The sequence below is a fragment of the Heliangelus exortis genome, chromosome Z, assembly GCF_036169615.1.
Source record: "Heliangelus exortis chromosome Z, bHelExo1.hap1, whole genome shotgun sequence".
NCBI lineage: Eukaryota > Metazoa > Chordata > Aves > Apodiformes > Trochilidae > Heliangelus > Heliangelus exortis.
In genome coordinates, this window is record NC_092454.1 from 28851803 (window position 1) to 28870754 (window position 18952).

At 36.3% G+C, this 18952-nt stretch overlaps 1 protein-coding gene across 2 annotated transcripts in view; it reads left to right on the forward strand.

The window, feature by feature from the left end:
* The window catches only part of SLC27A6 (solute carrier family 27 member 6), a 42635-nt gene that overhangs the window by 13628 nt on the left and 10055 nt on the right, over positions 1 to 18952 (forward strand). For both annotated transcript variants that reach the window (XM_071730073.1, XM_071730072.1), the window contains 3 exons: positions 2224 to 2348; positions 11690 to 11884; positions 17471 to 17561. In XM_071730073.1, the coding sequence (XP_071586174.1) occupies positions 2224 to 2348; positions 11690 to 11884; positions 17471 to 17561 (411 nt within the window). The remainder of the gene's footprint in view (positions 1 to 2223; positions 2349 to 11689; positions 11885 to 17470; positions 17562 to 18952) is intronic.

Sequence of the window (18952 nt, forward strand, 5' to 3'; positions counted from 1 at the left end):
ACCTCTGCTGGTTATTATCATTATCTCAAACTCCTCATGCCCCACATTTTTTCTTACTAAGAGGATCCTTATATAAAGTTTAAAAGGCATCAACATGAGACACTTTATTACATTTTTCAAATTGGTAGCAAAACACCATCAACAGTATTAAATTGCAAAGACTTATTTTGTCTGTAAGACCCATTTTCCTGCCAAATTGCACATCATGTAATTTATATTGTGGCCACCATTGATTACAGTATCATCTTATTTTGTCTTTAGTCATGGGGGCCCTTCCAAATTTACTCCAGTTTTTAAGAATACAACCTAAAGGAGACCAAGAGGAGATAGTTGAGGGTAAACTTGATCCCATGTTTCCAAAAAGGAATTTTCTTACCCACTTCTTCATGTGTGCTTGCACACACAGTTCTGACCCCCTGTCAGTAATGATTGTTTCCCCCCCTGCCAATTATCAGGCACGTGCACAATTTTCCTACTAATTTGTACTTAGCAATATGGCTTAGGTGGAGTGTTATCCAAATAGGATTTACCCAGCTCATATGGGATCAATACTCACTGTTCACTGGCTTTATTTACCTCTTTCTCTCTTATTCAAATATCTTTTTCTGGCCTTGCACTGTTGAGTTCCTTACCACCTGACAACAGAGGGGGTTCAGAGGAATCCCTGGTCAACAGGTCAGTGTGCACTGGAGTACACAAACACACACTGTCTGATTCAAACCTCTCTTTTCAGGAACAGCAAGATGAGCTGTGCAACGACTTCTGGCCATCCTGTCTGGGTAGCCAAAAATGCTGCTCCAAATTTGGGTTCTTTCGAAATGTGGTGTGCAAAACCAATTTATACACAGGATTAAGATATTAATTTTATTCCAGTTCTGCACAGAAGGGGGTGCTAAGAGATAGTTCACACAGGTAGAACACCTCTATGATACAGGATTTCTTTTATACACCAAAAAAATGTAAAGTTACTTTATCTCTAAGTGTACTGATACTAATCTACATTATCAGTTAACTAGTTCTTTGCTTCCACTTAAAGTGTTAGCACTTCTTCTTTTCCCTATGCATGCTCAGAAGGTAGGGGGCTTTTTTGAGTAGGGGGTTCTTCTGGCCTAGAGAGGGTATTTAATATATTAAAGAGGTAAGCTCACAGTTAAGCTTAGTTAGTCCCTGTTTCCTATTATCTGCATTAGTTAGTGCTCAAGGCTAAAGACATTAGTGATTAGCATCTTCCATTCAACTCTTCTTCACACCAAGATAAGCTCAGGACACATCCACTTAGTGACCAATGGGGTCATGCTGACCTGTCTGTTTTGACACCACTGCCCCTTCCTTCTTACAGGGGAAAACTCCTCACATTTTTCCCCTGCTCCAGCATTGGGTCCATCCCATGAGAGAGAATCCATGAACTCCTCTGACATGAGTCCCTCCCATGAGGCACAGTCCCTCAAAAACAGATTGCTCCAGTGTGGGCTACCCACAGTCACAGTGTGGGTACACTGTGTCACAGTGTCAGTACACAGTGTGTACACAGTCACAGTTCTTTGGCCACAGTCAGCTCCTCTGGCATGGGGTCTTCCAGGGCTGTAGGTCCACATCTGCTCCACCATGGTTCTTCACGGGCTGCTTCACTTTGATCCTTCATGGGCTGCAAGGGGACAGCCTGCTATTGCATCATGAGCTGCAGGGGAATCTCTGATGTGGTGCACCTCCTCAGTCTGGTATCTCTGTTCAGACATTATTCTCATCTCTTCTTTTTCTGTCCCCTCTGCAAGTCTTTGAAGCAGTTTCCTTTCTCCCATCTTAAATATGTTAATTGCAGAGGTGTTATAGCCATTGATGATGGGCTCAGCCTTGGCCAGAAGTGGGTCTGGATTTTGGAGCCAGGGAAGCTTCCCACAGGAGCCACCCCTGTGGCCCTTCTGCTGCTACTGAAGCCATGGCACACAAACCCAACATGAATACCAACAAAGAGAATCTGTCTTCTTGGCTTTAACCTCTTATCTATCCTTTAACTCACGAGGGAGGGTACTGTGTGCATCTCCCTTCTTTGTCTATCAGGTCTGAACACATGTTCTAACAAAACAGCTTAAGTACCAAAGTGTTCTCTGAACAAAGCTGCTCTTGGTTTCTCCCATGTCCAATACTGTAGAAATAGTAAACATAGAAAGTTAAGCTGCCATATAGAGAAAATGCTTCATTTCCTTTTCTACTGTTTCTATAAAGGTGCAACTTGTGTGTTAAAAAAGAAGTTCTCAGCCAGTCAGTTTTGGAGTGACTGCAAAAAGTACAATGTGACTGTCATCCAGTACATTGGAGAGCTTTGCCGCTACCTTTGCAGCCAGCCAGAGGTAAGTGGATCCAAAAATACAGCTATTCATTTCTAAGAGCTATGTACATTTATTGTTCTTAATGTGGTTATGTTAAAATGGAAATAAAAATGTAATAAGCCTGTCCCTCTGGCTTTCTTTTTATGTGAGGTTCTTCAAAAATTTGGTGCTCTGTAGGCTACAAAAGAAACCCAAACAGCTTGCATCACGAGGTGCTGACGTATTAAAAAAAAATAAATTAAAATTTTGAGACTAGAAACTGATTCATTATCACTTGATGAAACTGAATTATTCCTTATTTGAATATAGTTCTTTTCCTCTAGCAGTCTGTGGTGTGATGGCTATCTAGATGGTATCAAATACAAAGTATGATGAACCTGTTCTAATTAGCAAGTATAGCTGACTTGGCTTAACTGAATTAACTCTTAATCTTGCTGTTCTCCTTTATGTGGCTCCATCTACCCACTGACAATAGAGAAAGTCCAAGATGTTCAGGCTAAGGTAACATGAAAAAAACATTCATAGTCCAGTGTTAGATTTCATCTTCCTAATTCTTGCAACCTTATGAGCAACAGGTTGTCCTATTGTGTTTCAGTAACAAATCCAAAATGTTACACGATACATTACCTTAGCTGGCTAATAATTTTAATAAATTACTTAACAGTTACTTATGATAATAAATAGCTTTTATTTTGAATACTAAATAAAAATACATAACAGCTTCCAATTACCTTTATAACATTAAGCAAAAAGAACTGTATCCTTTTCTTTCGTTTGACAAAATGCTTAGCAGAACAGAGATTTGCAAAAATGTACAGAAGTTGGATGCAATGCCCCTGTTAGGCATGCATGCCTCAGCAAAGAGAATGTTCTTGAATTAAAAAGGGCATAGTTGATGACCAGCATTGGCTGTGATGTGAAGCCAGAGTAATGATATCTTTCTCCCTTCTTCCTTTGTTTCTTTTCTTTCTTCTTCTTCTTTTCTGCTTTTGTTTTTGTTTGTTTGGGTTTTTTTAGGTTTGGTTTTTATTTTTTAAGATTAAACAAAAAATTTTGACTTTATAGTAAAATAAACAAACTTACAGGAAAAAAAAATAAAGTTAATGACCAAAAGGGAAGTTCGAATATATAAAGGACCAACTTTTATAATTGGGCTTTTCACTGTAGGCTAATGCAATTCCCTAAAAGTCACCTTCCTTCTCTCCAACACTTACAAACTTCTGCTTTATTTGCAGCCTCAGATATTAATTTTGTCCCTTTTCTGTCTCTTAACTGTGGCATGGTATTTTGTTTTACCCATTTTATCTTGTTTACTATTTCAAAGCAAAAATAGTACTTCATTTTCTAAAACAAACTCATTTTTAAATCCTTGAAAAGCCATCATAAAGTTAAAGGACTTTTACAATTTTCAAATAAAATTATTTATATAATCATTAGCTATTAATATACCATATACTGTATTTACACTACCATTAACTGTTCATTAACTATATAAGTATTCTATTTATTAATTTACATGCAAATTGTCTGGAACTCTGCTCTATAAGGTTATGGGCTTTCCTTGGTTTACAGAGGCTAGAAATCAATTTTCTTGGTCATTATGTCCTGTCTTATACTCTTATAAGCTTTCATGCATTATGACATCAGTTGTATGATTTATGATACCTTGCATGAACTTGGTAAGCTCTCTATTAAAATCAGAGTTCATTTCCGCTTGTATTCAAGGTCTGTTTCATAATTACAGTATTCCTTTGACATTTTCTTTCAATAGCTATCCTGTTTTATGTTTGAACCCATATTTTCCTTTGGCATCAGAAACATTTTCTGTTTCCTTGAGGTGTGTAAGATCATGTATATCAGCTTTCACACTTTATTTTTATATTATAATTTTATATTATAATTATATTATATTATATTATATTATATTATATTATATTATATTATATTATAGTCTTTCTGCTAGATTCAATTTGGCCAGGGTTTCATTGGATGGGATTTAGGTCTCTGAAGGGACTTCAGAAAAGATCCTTAAAAATTAGTTAGACAGCTACATATGTTCCATGAAGTCTCTAAGTAACCTGTATCTATCACTTTTATTTTCTGGGGGGAATATTGCAGTTTATTTATTCTCCTAGTACCCTATGTGTTCTTTAAAACTTCTCCTACCACTTGCATGTGTCATAAGCAGACATCATTCTGAATCCAAGTTGTTACTGATTTATTACAGTATTAACAGTGTCTAAAAGAAGAATTTAACACAATTTGTACATATCGTTAGACAAAATAGAATTTTTAGATTAAGTACTTATTCAGCACACCTGAAAGGAATCTTATAAATGGACCTGGGGTTTGGAAACCTGTATTTTTTTCTCCAGACTGTATTAGTTGATATAATAAAAAATGCTCTGTGTATCACAACAGATTTTGCATGTTGAACTGCCATGACTGCAACAACAATACTATTTTTAAAATGTTCATTTAAAAGCAGATAATAATCCCATCCATTTTGGCTACTGCTTGGACTCAGTGATCTTCTGTCTGTTTTCTCATTCTTCCCACTAACAGTGGTAAAGGTTTTCAGGTTTTCTTCCTGAAAAAGTCTTCTAAAATGTTTAAAGAATTATTTTGGTCTTAGGAAGCTCTGGTTTTTAATACCTAAAACAATACTGAAGGTTATTTGCAATGTTAGCTACTGGTTCCATTGTGGTGGCTTAAGACTTTTCTGTGTATTTAAGAGGTCATATAACTTGCTGAGTTTCCTTCCTGTCAGTTTCTTTTCCTGGATATGCATGTTTTAGATTAAACTAGTGGAGTCATGCAGAATATGTCCTGATAATGAAGCCCAGGATTCACAATCACACTTCTACAAAGGGAAACTTCATATTGCTTACAGGATACTGCAATATGGAGCTCAAGAAATAATTTGTGTGTGCTTTAATTCTCTGAATTGACCTTAGGGGAGCTTTGTCCAGTTTGTTTTGACTTGTGGGCTCCTGGGTCAAACAGCAAAATTATAGTGGTCAACTTGATCATACTTGATGGTACACAGACAAAATTGTTTTTGTTTTGGGTTAGTTTTGGGTTTTGGTTTTGGGTTTGTTTTGGTTTTTGTTTTTTTGGTTTTTTGTTTGTTTGTTTGTTTTGTTTTGTTTTTGTGGTAGATATTTTCTGGGGAAAAAGAAATGCAGCTAAAGAGAGTATTTCCTATTAGAAGAGTGTCCTGTTTCACTGGGACATGATCATAGGCCAGCCAAGGAGGGCAGATCACCTGTAGCCCCAAGCCAGCTGGTAGCCTAAGCCAGGGCAGCTGACCCAAGCTGATTATCAAGTGTATGCCATACCCCCTTATAACACCCTCATTATAAAAGGGGGAAGTATGCTGGGAATTCCTATTTGTCTGCTGCTCTCTCTAGCACTCCTGAGGACTAGCCTAAGTATAAGCTTACATACTACATGTTTGTGTTTGTTTAGTTACTGCATTTAATCTGTTTATGTTTTAGCCCATGGGTCATTTTTCCTCTTCCTGAGTCCTGCTCTTGACTGGGGAGAGCTCTTCAGAGAGAAGCATGAGAGCGTGCTGCTCAGTTTAGCCCTGAACATGGGCTAAATGGAGACAAAGAGCTAAAGAAAGACAACTCCCATTAGAACACAATCCTATTATATTATCAGGAAGTTACATAACCGAAGTGTGGTGAGAGTGAGCTATACTAAAAAGCAGTCAACTAGATCCTGAGCTGGAAGGATGTGTCCTGTTCCTAGAATTCCTATTCCTTTCTTATGATGCACCTCTTCAGTTCTCTTTCTCTTTTAATTTACTTCTATTTTAAAATCTAGGTAATGTATTTTGCTCAAAAGATGTAGTTGCAATTTACTATCAGGCATTATTGAAAAGTAAATGTGAGCATGTATCTTGAAGAATTTATTACATCTGTCATCATAATGGCAGTAGGGTATTTCTCATTTTGCCCACTAGCTACCTGATGCTCCATTTTCCAGGGCTAACGTGTCAATAGAGAACTGGTGGATGTGTTGTTACATGCATTCCTTGTAAAGACATGAATGTAAAACCTGTGTGGTCTGTCCATCATGCTTTATATTTAACAGATATTTGCATTTTTCAGGCACTGAGATCACTTTTAGTATATTCAAGACCATAACAGAAGAAATGTTTCATGTCTCTTGTGCTTAAAGTGCTTTAAGTGCTTTGATTTTCTCCATTTGACTGTTCCTGCTTCAGAAATGGTTTTAAAAGTAGGATTATGAACTTATTTTCTAACATTTTTAAAAGCAACTGCTAAATAAGATTTTATATAGCTGCAGTCATGAATCATTCCTTCACCAGTTAATAAACTGCTGCTGACATTTTAAAAGGTATTTCTTTTATTAACAATTTAATCATACAGATAGTCAACACAGTTTGCAAAGAGCACTTGAGGAAAGACAGGCACGTGAAAAATCCCAGGTATGTTGTATTTAGTGTAATAAGGCAGACCTTGACTTGTTGATTAATTACTATACAAATGAAAGACAACCTCAAAATGGAGACACAGGGTGTCAGAACTGATTTATGATGTATGCAGCTATTTGGTACACAGTTCAAAGTTCTTAACAGAATGAACTGAAGAAAAGTCCAGGTGTAAGGTAAAAACATGCTTATGCTTCAAAAAGGCATTAAAAATGCTTCACCTTTACTGTTAGAAGTGGATACAGAATGAATCTACATTTAACTTCAGAATCACTCTGTAAGAAAAGAACATCACAAAGCAGGAAAAGAAATAAGGAGACATTTTTTAAAAACCTTGTAGAGTTTTTCTAACATTGTTATTCTAAAACCTGTCTTTCTAATTAACTGCAGAGAATAACTAATCACATTCAGAAACACAAAGCATGAGCAAATTATTCCAGGACACACATTATTTGAGCTTATTTGTGACAGTTGACCAGGGCAAGGCATAAAGGCGTGGAGACCTTCCTAAATGAGAGGAATACAGATTTTAATGAAGGAAGCATTATCCAGGTACTGTGTTGTTGCAGCCATCTAGACATCTACACATGCAAACAAATGCTGCATGTTACCTATTGCATAACTGGCTGAGCTGCCACAGCTTGTTCAGGTATCAAGATTGGCACAAGGATAGCAGAGCTCATCTCCCAAAGAAATATGCACTAGGTGACTCCACGGAATTCCTCCTGCTTCTCTAATTGTATCTACTGTAGCAAAGGGACACTAGTTGAAATACTGTGTAAATATGGCAGAAACTCAAAGCATGATTTTTTGGTTTAAAGACTGTTGGTCTGTTTAAAGCATAACCATAGTTTTTCATACATTTCACACCATGTGTGCATCACTCAAACATGTTTCTAAAATTTGATGGAATCGTCAGCCCCTTGTCTTATTTATTTTATTTTGTTTACTGCATAAGTTTTTGGCCACAGTGCCCATGGATACCAAAATGCTCATCCTCGAGCTGAACTCTGGCATTGATGTGGACATATACAGAAGAATATATTGGTCAAGTAATGAAAAAGATGTTAAAATGGCAAGGTTTGTTTTTTTGGTGTTTTACTGCAGTTCACTTTTCACTGACAACTAGTCACATGTAAACTTAAAGTGAATTAATGTCATACATTAGTTATAGAAAAGTGTAGGTAAAAATAGTTACATGAATAGTTTTTCTTCTGTGTAAAACTGATGTGAATCATCACTGTTTCAAGTTTCCCTCATAATAATTGGCTTCCTACTCATTTAACTTGCTCGGAGATTGAAGTGCATACAGCTTCCATTCTTACAGTTGAAAGATGCACAGAGTTGCTGAGGTTTAGGCCCAGCCTGTAGCAACCAGGTCCCTCTTCACTCACTGCCCCCCATCCCCACTGTGGGATAGGGAGGAGAAAATCCACCTGAAGACCTATTAATCAAAACAAGACAGGGAGATTTTCAGTCCCTCATTATGGTATGGGCAAAACAATCAGATTCAATGTGGAGGGAAAAAAAATTAATTTAATCTATCAGAATAGAGGTAGATTAAGAGAGAGAAAGCCTGACCAGATCATAATACTTTCCCTCCCACACCTCCCTTCTTCCAGGGCCCAAATTTCTTTGCTTCTGCCTCCCTCTCAGGGGTACATGGGGAAGGGTACTGAGGGTTTAAGATCAGTTCACTACACAGCGTTTCTGTTGCTCCTTTCTCCTCATGGAGGGGACTCCTCACAGCCTTCCCCTGCTTGCAGGGTCCTTTCCATGGGAGAATCCTTAATGAATCCCTCTAACATGAGCCCCTCCCTTGAGGTGCAGTCTCCCAAGAAACAGGCTGCGCCAGTGCAGGGTTCCCACAGTCAGCACCTGCTTCAAGAATAGTCTTGAGGCCTCCATGGCTGCAGATGCACATCTACCACACTGTGGTCCTTGATGGGCTCCATGGGCACCCTGCTGCATGGGCTGCAGGGGGACAGTGTGCCATCCCACCCTGAACTTTGGGGAAATCTCTGCTTGGGCACCTCCTCCCCTTCTCTTCTCACAGACTTTGGTATCTCTGCCCCGGCATTGCTCTCACCTCCCCGTCTCCTCTGCTCTACAGATCTTTTTTGCAGTTTCACGTTCTCCTTTTTGAAGTGGAACATAATATACCTGTAATATATCAGAAATAGCATATTTTATTTGCAGATAGGCATCTAGCTTCCCACATCTGGTTGGCCTTTACCAAAGGTAGGACTAGAATTGGATCCAGGGGAGCTTCCAGCAGCTTTTCACAGGAGCCAGTGCTGTGGCCTCCTTGTTACCAAAGCCTCACTGCACTAACCCTGTTACAGCTATAATTGCTTTTCCTTAGGAAGCCCAGCAATACTCTTCAGGGAGTACTGTCAACAGATAGATACAACTGTGACACAGATAACTGAACCACAAATACAGCAATTGAAGCAATACAGTCTAACTGAAAAATTTTGTGTGTGTGTGTAATTGTGCATGTCTCTTGTTCACGGGAGAACAAAGGGTTTCTGTGAAAGAATTTCTTGTGTTATTCATATCTCTTAGCAAATGCTGTGGCTTTTGAATAATTTGGTGATGTCAGCAAGGGGTAATTGCAATTGAGCTGCTGACATGTTAGTTTCAGTTTAGCAATGAAACTGTAAGGGAATTGACCCACTTTGAAAAGTTTGAAGTAGAGGAGACTGGAGTATTTGAAATATAGTGGACTAATTTATTGTCTGTGTGTAGAGTCCTAAAAGTAAGAATTGTTTAAAACAATGTCCTGACAAACTGGATGTTATGCAGTGGGACCCTCATTTGATAAGCCACCTAGATGCTGTTGTCATAAGGAGAGCCCCCCATGCAGTAGCCATCCTGATAATGAGGACACTGTTCTTGCAAAGGGAGCCCCTTATTTGGTGCTGATAAATGGGGATCCTTATTTGGTAAGGAACACTGTTGGGCAAGAGGAGCCCTGCAGAGGCAGACTGACATCTTGTGAAAGTCCACTTACTGTTTAAGGACAAAGTGCATGCTGAAAATAAGTAAGGCTTGGTAAACTCTTTTGGGGGAGACCAAAGAATCATCTGGACCCTCATTCCCCACCAACTAATTTCCTCAACATGCTTGAACCCAACACAGAATCTGTGCAAAGTAGGCTGAGAACCATCCAGGAGAGGAGGGGCCAGGTAGCATCTAGAGACCACAACATCATGCTGAGATTGTGCTAGTGATACCTCCTTTTTCTTCATATCTCTCTCTCTTACCCACTGTTTTAAGAGTAATATTGTTATGTGGTTTTTTACAAGCTTTGTAATCTTGCTCAATTTCAAGTGAAGCTGTGTTTTGTATAAACCTCCTGAATAATGGCCTTACACTTAGAGCACTATGCAGAGAATTATAGAGGTTAATGCAAGATATTCATGGGGATGTTAAAAGAGATTGAGAAGGTTGACTGTGGCCTGAGGCAGTTAGAAAAGGTAAACTCTATCTGTGCTGGTTATGACACCCCAGAGAGGAACAGGTCTCAGAGGAAGATTGATCCAAGTGTACGTAGACTCTTCTCAGGGGAGTTCATTGTGAATCTCCTTTGGTTGCCCATCTGGTGGGATGTGATAGGAAGAGTGGGATGCTGTCTGCATCTAGTAAAATAGGTGAATTCCTTGCTGAGTCATTCCAGCAAGAAGACTTCAGTTCCAGAGGAAAGACTATGAAGCACAATAAAGGATTTTTTTTTTTTTTTTTGTCAGTCTTTCTATACATTACTGGTTTTTAAGAGGGAAGAAAAAGGCATGGTCGATCTCCATGATTTAGAGGAGGAATTTAAAATTTCAGTATGTGTTTTTTGTTAGACAAGTGAGAATTAATCCACCTCATGAAAAGAAATTAATTTGGAAAAGACATAAGCCTCTGAGGAACACTTCTGTCTATGTACTCAGTAGAAGTTTCACTGTTTTAGCACCAAAAATATGTAAAGATTCCTGTTTCAGGAAGCTGACAAGATCTCTTAGAAGAAATAATTAGCTCTGGTTTTATGCCAGATTAAAAGTGTTAAATGTATTTTCATATAAAGACATGTCTAAATTCATACTAGATTAGTGTTGGGAGGGGAAAAGGAAACTAGAATAGAACAGTATATAGTAAATATTTGCTTTATTTAGTATATGTATGTGGATCTGTATATATGCACACATATTTAAAGAATGTCAATATGCACATATGGGAATATGTATATTAAGAAGTATTTGTGTGTTTATATATAGAGAGATGTATATACAGACAGTGCTGCAATATTAGAGTGCTATGCAGTCATAAAGGTGTTTGGTAACAAACAGTACTTACATTTTTGTGCTGTCTAACTTCTAGACCATTCTGTATTGCCCCTTACAATTATTAAAATGGAGTCTTATTTTAAAATAGGGGAAATTAAAAAAAAAACACATCCAAACCAACTAAAAATGTGTGGGAAGGGGAATAGATGTTACAAGTATGTGAAATATGATTGTTTCTTATAATTAGTCTGAAGACAAAGTAACTTTTAAGCTCTATGAACTTTAATCCCTTGACTGAAATATTTCCTGGCTTTCTCTGTTCTTCCCAGTTTTCTTATTCCTCTAAGACTGAGACTATAGAACATTTAAAATATGGAACATTTATATAAGTTAATGTAGCCATTACTGAGGAAATAATTTTGAAGTTCAACAAGAGAGTATGTATTTGATTGCAGTTTGCTAACTTTAGACAAGCTACTCTGTCTTTCTTTAACTTCATTGTTTTTTCATTTGTTTATACTTGATGTATTTAAAGATGGTACATTTTCTGCACACTATATGGGACAATCAACTGCAGTTATCAGTATATAATATTTTAAATTGTGTTGGTTTTTTTTTAACAGAATGAAGGAGATAAAAATCACAAAGTCCGACTAGCAGTTGGAAATGGAGTAAGAAACGATGTCTGGAGAGAATTTTTAGACAGATTTGGTGCTGTTAAAATCTGTGAATTTTATGGTGCTACTGAAGGAAACATTTGTTTCATGAACCACACAGGAAAAATTGGATCTGTTGGACGCACTAATTTCTTTTATAAGGTGACTATCTATTTGTACTTTTTAAAGGGAGTGCTGATGGTAAATGTGGTTCCCAACTTGACCACAGAACATGAGACTGCAGTCCATGTAAAGTCTCTTAGTCATCTCAGGTTTAACTGACCCTCTGTGTAATCTTGGCTGCAAAGATGTTGCAGGTAGTGACTAACACCCAGTACTTTTAGCAGTAAGCAAGATATTTTTTTCTTCAAGTTTGCCAGACTCAAAGACCTTGACCCCTTCTGACAGTTTTGAGTAGGTTCCAAGTATCATGTCAAGTCCATTAAAGGAAGAAGGAAGAAGCTGGATTTGTTTCAATGCCTAAGAAATCATCATCTGTGAAATAAACATGTTCTCTCCTGATTTATTGCTCTTCAGATTACATTTAGAGCTGTTTTCAAAGAGGGTATTTCATGTAACATTGTAAATGTTAGGCATAAATGGGAAACAGAAGTAACTAAAATAAATTAGCATATAGGCAAATGAAACTTCAAGAGCTATTTTATATCTAGGTGCAGTTAAACATAAGTAATTAAGTTAAAATACATCTAGTCTGTACCCTCTTTCAAGAATTTCAGAGATTACACAATCAAATATAATCAGCGATGACTAATTGTGATAGACAATGAAGTTTGTCACTGCAAAATTCTAGTTTGCCTCAGTTCAGAGTCCAAACTAGATACCCTTGGTTATATGGGCTTGGTTATGTCTAGACAGGTCACTATGTGGGTTATGGTCCTTTTTATGTGGAAACAGAAGTGCTCCAAGTCTCTTCCAAATCAGGAATGTTTCAGAAACTATTCTAGACATTCATCAGGAGCTTTTTCATAAGGAATGTATTTTGATCCAGAGCATTTATGGTTATGTGATATACTGAGGCTCTCAAAGGATTTGTGATGGTGGAACAATATGGCATATTAGTAATACGAGTTGTGTGTCTCAAATTAACAGTTCTGCAATCTTATCACTACTAGGACTCTGCTTCTGTAACCTTTGTTGCAGTTTCTCAGGCTGGTAGTTCCTTCAGTCTGCTTCAAGGCACTTAGGAGATAGATGTAGAGCAGTTTTCGAGAAGTCTATAAGAGGTTAAGAGAGAGGGAATGGTAAAAATATCATGAGACATACTTTTTAGAGGGTTTTGGGTTTTTTAAGTGTGTATTTAAACATACTTAGGTATTTCATATGGTTTGGATTACTCTGAAACCTGTGTGTTCTGGCAAATTATTTTTCGTTAAGATTTATTTATTTCATGCATTTGTTATTATTTTTAATTTTTTAAATGTATTTTACAGGCATTTTACATTTTACATTCATGAAAGAATGTGTTATGAAGGGTAGCTGTTGTTAGTTCTACTTCTGTCTGCGTAACATCTGCTGGACACCTAGCAATATGTAAAGGAGAGGAACTTTATCTCTGATTTGCTGATCCATGAATCATCTGAAGCTGGAAAGGGAGAGTGTCTCCTGGACACTCACCCCTGCTGGAAAGCAGAGAATGGGACAGACAAGGCCCAGCCATCCAATTCCTAGGGATTTTTTGGTTTTGTTTTTTTTTTTTTTTCAAAGAAATGCTACAGCAACATCTGAAATACCATTCTCTTGACTTTATGGGTTGACATGACACTTATCTTTAGACCTAGTGTCTAGAAATGCCCTAAGCACCTGTTTCTTAAACAGGGAATAGAAACAAGGAGAGCTGACAGGAAAAAAAGCTTGAGACTTGTGTGTTCATATGTGTGATAATGGAGATAACTTTTCTGCTGGCATAATTATGGCACAGTCAGAATGAAAAAGATTGAGCATAGAGCCCATACACACAGGTACTGAGTGGGAATAATAGCAGGTAGGTTCCAAGTATAGTATTCTTAGCAGGAAAAAACTAAAAAAACAGGAAGGCATTTTTCTTGTAGGTAATGGCAATTGCACAGTTTCTAAAAGTGAAATGCAAAAAAAAAGTTGCAGCTTTAAAAGACAGAATGAGCAAAGCATCTTGTCTGTCAGCAACTGCCAAGGGTTGGAGACAAACACTTGGGATAAATGTTAAGCTTCTACATAACATACCTATGTTGTGTAGTTCCTCTATGAAAGGAATGTATGGGAGATTTGGAATTTAACAAATGTTAAAACAGCTGCTGGACATCCAAGAAGCCAGTGTGTGTGAGACTTTTAACTTGAAGCAGTGCTCCTGTTTGCACTTATAAGAGCATATTGAGAAAATAACCAGAGAGAACGGTTCACCTCCTTGAAAGCATCACTTTAGTATATGAGTAAGTCCTTCAATAAGGGTGTTCATACAGAGTCAATGAACAGAAGAGTGAAAGCCTCTGAATATCTTTTTATCTAGTAAAACTTAAAATGTTTTGCAATGAAGATAGTGTATGGATTAATGGATTAACATGATACATGATAAAATACTGTTTAAAATTTACATATGGCATACATATATATGCAGTTAATTGTTAATTTTATATAAATATGATATGGAAAAAATCTGTAGGACCCTCAGGCATGTCTATCAAATATATCTAAAAAATCTATTTCTTGCACTTAAATAAAATGAATGATGGCAGAGAACATGCAATGGGAGAATGAGACTAATGAGATCCAAAGAAGCCTGTAAAAAGGGCTAAAAATAACCCATGACAAGTACAACAAAAAACAGCATGTAAAAAAATATTCTCAGTTGTATTAATAGAAGTATGTTTGGTGTTACTTAAAGCATAATTATTCCAACTATTACAAGTATCTAACTATTTCTTACTGAAAATTGTATGGATCAAAATCAGCATTGAGCTGAGAAATATTTAACTTTTATAGCAAATAATAAATCACTTCAACATATGAAATATTCTTTTCCACACAGCAACACAGAATTAATATACTTATTATAATACACTCTTTTCATACAGTCATAGAACTTCTAAACTGGTTTTAAATATAAACAGTAAATCTTAAGATGTGGAAAGATGGGTTTACAAGAAGAACTCATATTAAATTAAGTAATGGAAGCTCTTAAACTCATTGGCCAATGAAAATTATTAGTGTTGGTTCTGCTCTTTTGGCTAGTTTTGAGGTAAAATAATCTAAGATATAAGGTATTTTATTATGTGCTGATTAAGTTAATATCAAGGATGGCTTTAAAAGTTTTTTTCCTTGTTTTTTTTTTTAACTTAGGTTTACAAAACTATGATGAAGTGCAGTACATCTACTCTTAACAGCATAAATAAACATTACAAGTATGTTTTAAAAGCAGATATAAGATATGTTACTGTGCTCCATAATGTTTTTCCCTACATTGCCATTTAGGGGGTGCTTGGAACTAAATCTAGTAAGTATAATATGTTGTTTGTGAGCAGATACTCCTCTAGATAATTCAACAATTGTTCATCTCTAAAACAAGTAATTAGATAAAAAGCAGTAGCTTGTCATCTTTGTTTTCTGATGAAGGTTCTGTGAGCATTCATTATGATTTGAAACTTCAGTAATTCCAAACCAGTATTTTAACTCAATATATTTCCAGTCAATTAAAAGAAAAATGGGATCTGTTACTGGCTATCATCCAAGTAGCATGGTAACAGACGATAATACTGTAATTTAATTGTAACTTTCCGCTAGATAAATGATGCTTTTTGTTTCATACATTTATGCGGTGCTTTAGGGAGTAAAAGGTAGGCTAAAATGACGAATGTTGCATGCAGTACTAAGTGAAAAGAACATGGCAAGGCTTCAACAGCTGAGGCCCACTTTTAGATTTTAAACAATTAGCTAAACAAATGTAGGCCTGTATGCAGACTCAGTGATTTGCTCTGCAGCTTTAACTTTCTAGTATTTAATAAGAGAAGAAAGCTGATAGCATAGATACAGATTTTTCCACAGAACGTACATTGATATAGTTTCATTCTGCATGTCTAATGCAGTACGTAATGTTTTCTCTTTTTAGTTATGTATTTGCACAACTTATTTCAAAAAGTTATCTGGAACAGGCACAGTTAATACTCCAAGACTGCAGGCACTAAAAAATGTATGCAGCAACTACATATGCTGTAGAAGTCTCAATAAATTTTTAGGTCATCTAAGAAACTAAATAAAAGAGAAAAAAAAAAAAAGTGAAAATAACAGTGAAAAAAACACCAAAAAAACCTTCACTTTTTAAATAAAGTGTCCATTTCTTGGATCATTGCTTGATTTTTCTTGCTATCACTTTGTTCAATTTTTGGTCAACTGTTAAAAATATCTTTTTTTTTCAGACTTAGTGTAGAAGGAAAACAGTGGTGAACATTGAAAAGACCCAGTGAAACAAGTTTATTCATTTGAGACTGAAATTGTCTGCTTGATATTTGATCCTAGTTTCAATTTATTCAGACTTACTTGAAAACAAAATTATGTGATACAGTTACAGTAACATTTCAAATTAGGATAAAAAAATTATACAGCTCTTCATCCAAATTAGTCACAAAAAAGCAAAGAAGCTTATGTTTTAACATCCTACCCTTCACTTCTGTCACTTTCATAACATCATCCTTAAATTACTTTTTATTTCTTTATTGTGAAGACTGCAGGTTTTTATTAATTTTATTTAAAAGTTGTTTTCTCTGCTTCGTAAGATTTCTCCATGAAAAGATGTTTGTACATGGTTGGTTTGATTAGTTGTTAAATACGTTGCTGAAACACCTTCTGCAAAGGGAAATCAGAATCCCAAAGTGGGCAAGCTGAAGTAAACTATGGACCACATAGCAAACACACCGGTCCATATAGTATCAGACATATGATACCTGGCAATGTCACTCAAAAGATCTAATTTGGATTTATATCACAGTATAAAAATGAAGTAAAATATGAATCAGACCCTGTATATTGCAGAAAAAAAAATATTGCAAGTTTTAATGGTGATGAAAAGTATTTTCAGTGTATTCAGGTCTACTTTCTCTGGGGTCCTTAAACAATAGAAAGGTTAAGTGGAAAACAACTAGGAGCTCAGTTAGGTGAGCAGTGTCAGAATTCAGGGGCTCACAGTATTTTGAAAGAATGCAGAAGTAACCCTGATGTAGCACACACAGTTATGTAGTCTGGGAGTACATATCCTTCTGCTGGTGCTCAATCTGCCACGCAGCAGTCTGAGAAAGATTGATGGAAGAACTGAGGCCAGCAAAGAAGTGTAAAGCCCAACAGAAAGCAGGTTTCCCTTTGTAAGGAGATTTATAACTTTGTTTTTCCAGTTGTTTTAGGTGCCAGAAGATCTGAAGAACACTTTTCATACCAGCCACCACCATTAAATGTCAAATTCCAGTTATGCTTTTGTTATCCTCACTGACGTAGGCTCTTACACTGACATGTAGAGCCCATAACCTATTTGTAAGAAAATTAACAAAATTATGGTTATATTTTTGAAAGTTACACGATTACAAAATTGCTTTGATGTTCTTTACTTCCAGGAAATGTTTTATGCTTACATAAGAGTATTTTCATTTTTAAATGCAACTCAATCTGCTTCTAGAGGAGTAAGACTGGAGTAAAGGTTTCCTTGCTTTTATATGGTGCCACCAGGTGCCGCTGTGTATTTGAATAACTGACCCTTTTTCCCTTTTTCAGCTTTTTTTCCCATTTGATCTAATCAAGTATGATTTCCAAAAATATGAACCAATTAGAAATAAGCATGGCTGGTGTGAAAAGGTTAAGAAAGGTAAGTATGTATTTTAATAGGATGATATGATGGTCTTCTGACTGTAATTCATATATATATATATATTCCAGAGAATCTCTAAGTAGCTTTGCTATTCTATTGGTGTACTACACCACTATCAACTACAACATTATTAAAGATACAAGTCCTTACACCAGAAGAACTTAGGAGATCCTTGGATATATTTACAGAAAAACAGTGATCACTCTGAATACAGATAATCACATTCATGGGTTTTAAAGGAGGATAACATAGTGAGAAGGTGGCCTAAGACATCTAACAGAAAGACTGGTGGATTGGAGTAAATGCTTTTTGGTGAGAGAGGAAGTGTTCCTGACTGTGAGATGATTAAGCAATCATTTACTTATTTTTTTAAAAAGAGGTTGCTTAATTATAGCTTTCTCCAAAATACTTCTCAAATAACTGATTTATCTCAGTTAGACCTATTTTCAAAGTGTTTATCAGATACTGAAGCATTCCTATTTTACTGTTGGAAGGTAACAGATTTAATTAATACCTGGAAGCTGAATGGCAAAAACCTCATGTTAAAGGTCAGGCAGACAGCTTTAACAGAAAGCTCAAACAGATTTTCCAAAGGAGTCAAGAGGTTCTCTAATATGTCTTAATCCAATATGGGCACTGTCAGGAAAACAGAGCTCCCAAAACATGAAATTTTGTAAGAAATTGTCTGTAGGAATGTCAAATGGACTTGTGAAGGGAACATATGCTCTAAGTATACACTTGGTCTAATTCTTTTCTAGTTATTCCAGTCAGCCTAATAAAAAGCAATTATCTATAGACATTGTCGTACCCATGTCCTGTATCTTCAGAGCATCATGGCTCCAATGACACTACAGGTGAACTTTCACCTTAAACATTGCCAGTTTAAAAAAAAGCAGCATCTCTCTTTTATGAGGAGGCAGTCTTAAGCTAAAAATTGTTAGTAACTTTGGACACAGTTTGATTTTTTAATATTTCTATACTTACAATTGGTGTCTCCACTATCAAGTAATGTGACAAGCTTTTTGGAAGCACATTCTGAACTTAGGAATTTATACATCTATTTCACTTTCAACAGACTAGGACTATGATAATCTACATGCATAACAGGATAATTCTATCTCCACATCTGCCTATTTCTTGAGAAAGAAAAAATTAAAATTTACTAGATTTTCCTCCTAAAAGAAAGCAGGAAGGCTATATCACATTAGTTAAAATTCTTAAGTGTTCTGATACCTTCAGAAATGAGGCTACATAGGGATTTAAAGCCTGAGTTCAACACCTGCTTTTTATTGATGTTATTTTTATGGTAGGAAGTGATGTAGTTGAGAGTCAGCACTGGAAATCCAGTATGGTTTGGGGGATAAGCCATAACATTCCCTTGAAATACA